At 41.0% G+C, this 7,223-nt stretch overlaps 1 protein-coding gene across 1 annotated transcript; it reads right to left on the bottom strand.

The window, feature by feature from the left end:
- Positions 1 to 5,450: 5,450 nt before the first annotated feature.
- LOC307066687 (large ribosomal subunit protein eL33-like) lies at positions 5,451 to 5,811 on the bottom strand (the record flags this gene model as incomplete). Its single annotated transcript, XM_079723913.1, has 1 exon — positions 5,451 to 5,811. Exon 1 carries the CDS (start codon positions 5,790 to 5,792, stop codon positions 5,451 to 5,453), a length of 342 nt encoding a protein of 113 aa, XP_079580039.1. The 5' UTR covers positions 5,793 to 5,811.
- Positions 5,812 to 7,223: the final 1,412 nt, after the last annotated feature.

The following is a 7,223-nucleotide window of genomic DNA, read 5'->3' on the forward strand; positions in this document are numbered from 1 at the left end:
GTTTCTCTGTCTTCTCATTTTGCTTCACTTTATCTCCTTTTCGCAGGCTGCATGTTCGTAGTTCCTGTTGTTTTTGGTGTCTGCCCCTAGTGGCTAAGGTTGGTTCAGTGGGTTGTGTAGGCTTCCTGGTGGAGGGGACTAGTGCCTGTGTTCTGGATCTTGTCTTTCTGGTGAGCAGGACCATGTCTGCTGGTGTGTTTTGGGGTGTCTGTGACCTTATTATGATTTTAGGCAGCCTCTCTGCTAATGAGTGGGGTTGTGTTCCTGTCTTGCTAGTTGTTCGGCATAGGGTGTCCAGCATTGTAGCTTGCTGGTCGTTGAGTGGATCTGGGTCTTAGCATTGAGATGGAGATCTCTGGGAGAGCTTTCGCCATTTGATATTACATGGAGCCAGGAGGTCTCTGGTGGGCCAATGTCCTGAACTTGGCTCTCCCACCTCAGAGGCACAGGCCTGACACCCGGCTGGAAGAAAGAATAAAAAAAGAAAAGAAAGAAAGAAGAGAGCAACCAAACCAAAAAACAAATCCACCAATGATAACAAGTGTTAAAAACTATACAAAAACAAACAAACAAATAAACAAAATGGACACACAGAACCCTAGGACAAATGGTAAAAGCAAAGCTATACAGACAAAATCACACAAAGAAGCATACACATGCACACTCACAAAAAGAGAAAAAGGAGGAAGAGATCAACCAAATCAATAAACAAATCTACCAATGATAATAAACTCTAAATACTAAACTAAGAGAAACATAAAGCAGGAACAAGTTAGATGCAGAAAGCAAACCCCAAGTCTGCAGTTGCTCCCGAAGTCCACCGCCTCAATTTTAGGATGATTCATTGTCTATTCAGGTATTCCACAGATGCAGGGTACATCACGTTGACTGTGGGGATTTAATCCGCTGCCCCTGAGGCTGCTGGGAGAAATTTCCCTTTCTCTTCTTTGTTCGCACAGCTCCTGGGGTTCAGCTTTTGATTGGGCCCCGCCTCTGCGTGTAGGTCGCCTGAGGGCGTCTGTTCTCTGCCCAGACAGGATGGGATTAAAATAGCAGCTGATTAGGGGGCTCTGGCTCACTCAGGCCAGGGGGAGGGAGGGCTACGGAATGCGGGGCAAGCCTGTGGCAGCAGAGGCCGGCATGACATTGCACCAGCCTGAGGCGTGCCGTGTGTTCTTCCGGGGAAGTTGTCCCTGGATCACGGGACCCTGGCAGTGGCGGGCTGCACAGGCTTCCGGGAGGGGAGGTGTGGATAGTGACCTGAGCTTGCACACAGGCTTCTTGGTGGCTGCAGCAGCAGCCTTAGCGTTTCATGCCCGTCTCTGGTGTCCGCGCTGATAGCCGCGGCTCGCGCCCGTCTCTGGAGCTTGTTTAGGCAGCGCTCTGAATCCCCTCTCCTCGCACACCCCAAAACAATGGTCTCTTGCCTCTTAGACAGGTCCAGACTTTTTCTGGACTCCTTCCCGGCTAGCTGTGGCGCACTATACCCCTTCAGGCTGTGTTCACGCAGCCAACCGCAGTCCTCTCTCTGGGATCTGACATCCAAAGACCGAGCCTCGGCTCCCAGCCCCCACCCGCCCAGGTGGGTGAGCAGACAAGCCTCTCGGGCTGGTGAGTGCTTTTCGGCACCGATCCTTTGTGCAGGAGTCTCTCCGCTTTGCCCTCTGCACCCCTGTTGCTGCGCTCTCCTCAGTGACTCTGAAGCTTCTCCCCCACTCCCCCGCCCAACCCCAGTCTCCGCCAGTGAAGGGGCTTCCTAGTGTGTGGAAAATTTTCCTCCTTCACAGCTCCCTCCCAGAGGTGCAGTCCCGTCCCTATTCTTTTGTCTGTTTTTTCTTTTGCCCTACCCAGGTATGTGGGGGAGTTTCTTGCCTTTTGCAAAGTCTGAGGTCTTCTGCCAGCGTTCAGTTGGTGTTCTGTAGGAGTTGTTCCGCACGTAGACGTATTTCTGATGTATTTGTGGGGAGGAAGGTGATCTCCACGTCTTACTCCTCCACCATCTTGAAGGTCTCTCCTGAAGTCTTTTGAAGAATAGATGCTCTTAATTTTAATGAAGTTCAATTTATTAATCTTTTGTTTATGGTTGATGTCTTTGCCTACCATAAAGACACGAAGGTAGAATTCTCTTCTTCTTCTAGAGGCATTATTGTTTCAGCTTTCTCATTTAGGGCTATAATCCATCTCAAATTAATTCTTTTTATTTCTTTTGAGGTGAAGGTCAAGAGATTTTTTTTCCCATATGCGTAACAAGTTCTCCCAGCACTATTTATTGAACTTTTGTGATAAGACAAGTAACCTTATATGTGTGCATCTTTTCTGTACTCTATTTTGTCTCATTGGTATATTTAGTTATTCTTGTACTAATAACAAACTGTTTTCTGAATAATATTGAAATATCACGGTATAAGTTTTAAATTTATTCTTTTTCATTATATTGGCTATTCTAGGTCCTATTCAATTCCCATATATATTTTGAGAACGAGCTGGTTGATTTAAAACCTGGAGGGGGCTTCCCTGGTGGCGCAGAGGTTAAGAATCCACCTGCCAATGCAGGGAACCCTGGTTGGGGAAGATCCCACATGCCATGGAGCAACTAAGCCGGTGCACCACAACTACTGAGCCTGCGCTCTAGAGCCAGCAAGCCACAACTACTGAAGCTGGCACACCTAAAGCCCGTGCTCTGCAACAAGGGAAGCCACCACAATGAGAAACCTGCGCACCACAATGAAGAGTAGTCCACCCTCACCGCAACTAGAGAAAGCCCGTGCACAGCAATGAAGACCCAACTCAGCCAAAAATAAATAAAATAAAAAGTAAATACATTAAAAAAGAAACAAACCTGGAGGGATTTAACTGGCTTTTCTTTGACTCTAAAAAAAAAAAAAAGGTGAATTGATCTTAATACTGAGTCTTCCAATTCGCAAATATGGTATATCTCTCCATTTCTTTAGGTCTTCTTTAATTTCTCTCAGCAAAGTTTTATAATTTTCACTGGAGAGGCTTTATGCCTTTTAAAAAGCAGCTTTGGGCTTCCCTGGTGGCGCAGTGGTTGAGAGTCTGCCTGCCGATGCAGGGGACACGGGTTCGTGCCCCGGTCTGGGAAGATCCCACATGCCGCGGAGTGGCTGGGCCCGTGAGCCATGGCCGCTGAGCCTGCGCGTCCGGAGCCTGTGCTTCGCAACGGGAGAGGCCACAACAGTGAGAGGCCCGCGTACAGCACAAAAAAAAAAAAAAAAAAAAGCAGCTTTATTGAGATATAATTAACATACCATAAATTTCTCCCATTTAAAGTGTTTAGTTCAAGTGGTTTTTAGTATATTCACATTCATGCAACCATCCCCACAATTTCTGATTTTAGAACATTATCATCACCTGAAAAAGGAACCCTATACTCATTAGCAGTCATTACCAATTCCTATCCCCTACCCCCCAGTTCCAGGCAACCATTAATCTTCTATCTGTGTCTATATAATTGCTTATTCTGGACATTTCATATAAATAGATTCATACAATATTTATTTTTTGACTGGATTCTTTCTCGTAATGTTTGCAAGCTTTATCCTATTGTTGCATGTATCAGTATTTTATTACTCTTTATTGCTGAATACTGTTCTATTGTACAGATATGCTACATATCTTGGGGGAAAACATTCAGTCTTTCTCCATTAATTATGATGTTAGCTGTGATTTTTCATAGATGCCCTTTATTAGGTTGAGGAAGTTTTCCTCTATTCTGACTTTGTTGAGTGTTATCATGAATGGATATTGGATATTGTTAAATGTTTTTCCTATGTCTATGAGATGATCATGTGCTTTCTGTCCTTTATTAATATGATGTATTATATTGATTGATTTTTTCATTTTTTTTGTTTTTTTGAGTTTTTTTGGCTGCATTGAGTCTTCATTGCTGTGTGTGGGCTTTCTCCAGTTGCGGTGAGCGGGGGCTACTCTTTGTTGTGGTGAACAGGCTTCTCATTGCAGTGGCTTATCTTGTTGCAGAGCATGGGCTCTAGGTGCACGGGCTTCAGTAGTTGCAGCATGTGTGCCCAGTAGCTGCGGTGCACAGGCTTCAGTAGCTGCGGTGCGGGCTCTAGGGTGTGCGGGCTTCAGTAGTTGTGGCTTGTGGGCTCTAGAGCACAGGCTCAGTAGTTGTGGTGCACGGGCTTAGTTGTTCCAAAGCATATGCCCCTGTGTTGGCAGGCAGATTCTTAACCACTGTGCCACCAGGGAAGTCCCTGATTTTTGCATGTTAAGCCAACCTTACATTCCTGGCATAAATACTATTTGGTCATGGTGTATAACTTTTTTAAAAAAATTTGCTACTGGATTCAGTTTGTTAGTATTTTGTTGAGGATTTTTGTGCCTTTTTGTTACTTTTGTGGTTTTGTTTGCTATGGTAAATACTTTTGTTTTAAAATTTTACTGTTTAATTACTTGAAGCTAGTATACATGGACACAATTTATGTTTTTCTAGTCACATATCCAGTGATCATGCTAAATTTATTTATTCAAATACTTTTATAATTCTTTTGAATTTTCTAATACAAATTATGTCATCTGCAAATATTGTTATATTTCTTCTTTTCCAATCTTTATACCTTTTCCTTCTTCCCTGTTTATTGCACTAGCTTGGGCCTCCAGTATGACATTGAATGTGAGTATTGGTAATAGATTTCCTTGTTTTGCTCTCTTGAAGAATCCAGCAAGTATATTATCTGTAGGTTATTTAAAGATGCTCTTTATCGGATTGATAAAAGGCAATTTTCTTCTATACCACTTTTGTTGAGAGTTTTTATGAATTTGTACATGATTGATATTTTGTATTCCATCAAATATTTGGAAGAATTCACCAGTGAAAATGTCCAGGAGGAGAGTTTCCCTTGTGGAGAAATTTATAATTAAACATTTATTTTTCTTAACAGAATTACTCAAAATTTACATTTTTTCTCATGTCATTTTGGTAAGTTATATTTTAAAAGGAATTTTCCATTATTTGAAGTTGTCAAATTTATTGGTATAAAGTTGTCCCTAATGCCTTATTTATCCTTCAAAACCTATAAAATCTTTTTCCATACCTGATATTTTTAGGGTTATTTTCCTCTTTCTTGGTCAGTCTTGCTAAGGCTTATCAATTTTGTTAAACTTTCAAAGAACTGGTTTTTGGCTTAGTTTATTTTCTCTATTACTACTTTGCTTTCTATTTTAGTGATATCAAACTTATCTTTATTACTTCCTTTTAAATACCTTCTTTGGGTTTAAATTGATGTTCTTTCTTTTAGTTTCTTACAGTGGAGGCTTATACCATTCATATTCAATATTTTTTACTTTTTGATATATGCATTTAGAGCTAGGAACATGCCTCAAATTACTGCTTTTACTACAACCCAAGTGGTTTTTTTTTTTACAAGAGGACAAATCTTACACTTTTGTTTATTTACTTTTCAATAACTTTAAATCCTTGAAAGGTACAGCATCACACGGATTCTGTGTCCAATGGCCTTAGCAAGAAGATTGCTTTGGGATTTGGCATGAACCATGCCACTGTTTCCATGAACACCCATTATCTTTCCCCAGATTACTCTGGTTTTGTTAGGTTTTCCATCAGGAGTTACTGTGTTGTTCTTTGCTTTGTACACATAAGTACATCTCTTGCCTAGATAGAATTCAGTTTCATCTTGAGCATATATACCTTCAACTTTCAGGAGAGCTGTGTGCTCCCTCTGGTTCCATAGACCCCACTGATAGCCAGCAAAAATGGCCTTGGACCACAGCCTTCCAGACATATTTGTCATTTTAGAAGTCCTGTTCCCAACAGGCCCCACTTATTTGCCCCCAAAGTTCAGCTGCGGGAGCTCCACACACCTCCACAGGGTCCAAGATGGTTGAAAAAGCCCAAGTGTGGGTTTTTTTTCATTATTATTAAGGTCAAAATATTTTAAAATTTCTATTCTGCCTTATTATTTGACCCATTGATCTTATAGAATTATATTGCTTAAGTTCAGATAACTTGGGAATTTTTCAATATTTTGTTTTGTTATTGATTTTTATTTAAATTCCATTGTGATCACACAATATACTGTACATGATTTCAATCCTATGAAATGTATTAAATCTGCTTTATGGCCCAGGGTATAGGCTATTTTGCTAAATGATCCATGTTCACTTGAAAAGAATATATATTCTGTCACTGCTAGGTGTTGTATTCTCTATTTGTTAAGTTGGCTAATTGTGTCATTCTCATATTGTTACTGATTGTTTTGGGACTACTTATATATGAGTTAATAGGACTTGTGTGTTAAAATCATTTATTTATTAAAGTGGCTTTATCTTTTTCTCCTTTTTAGTTCTGTCAATCTTTTCTTTCAGAGTAGAATTCTAAAAATTCTCCCACAGTGAGATATCTCAGTAGCTGATTGGCAAAAAAAGTTTTAAAGTGTTACAAGTGTTGTCAAGGATGTGGAACAACTCTCAACTATGTGGCAGTAAGTGTCAATTGAAATGATTCTGGAAACTCTTTGACATCACCTGGAGAAGCTGGGAAGCACATGCCCTAGAACAAAGCAAGTCCACCTGTAAGTATTTTACTTTAGAGTTATTCTTACACAGACTTTTAAAGGCCTACAGAAATGTTCAAAACAGCACCACTTGAAATAGGAGGGAAAAATCTGGAAACAACTCAAATATCCATCAAGAGGCTATATAAATAAAATTTGGTGGATGTACACAGTAGAGTGCTGCCCAACATTGAGAAAATGAACAAATTCCCAGAACATAATGTTGAGTTTTTTTTTAAGTGACAATACATAGAATGTCATTTCACTAAATTTCAAAACACATGCAAATCTAAACAATATGTTATTTGGGGATATGTACATATATGGCAAATCTATAAAGAAAACCAGGGGAATGACTAAATTCAGGTGATGGTTAACTTTATGGGAGAAGGGGGAGGAATGTGATGGGGGAGGAGCATCTGGGACACTTTAGGGACTTCCCTGGTGCTGCAGTGGGTAAGACTTTGAGTTCCCAATGCAGGGGGCCCAGGTTCGATCAATCATTGGGGAAACAGATCCTGCATGCATGCCACAACTAAGAGACTGCATGCTGCAACTGAGAGTCTGCATGCCACAACTAAGAAGTCTGCATGCCACAACTAAAAGATCCCACATGCCACTACTAAAGATCATGCACGTGGCAGTGAAGATCCCGCGTGCTGCAACTAA

Source organism: Hyperoodon ampullatus (genome assembly GCF_949752795.1).
Source record: "Hyperoodon ampullatus genome assembly, chromosome: 18".
Taxonomy (NCBI): Eukaryota; Metazoa; Chordata; class Mammalia; order Artiodactyla; family Ziphiidae; genus Hyperoodon; species Hyperoodon ampullatus.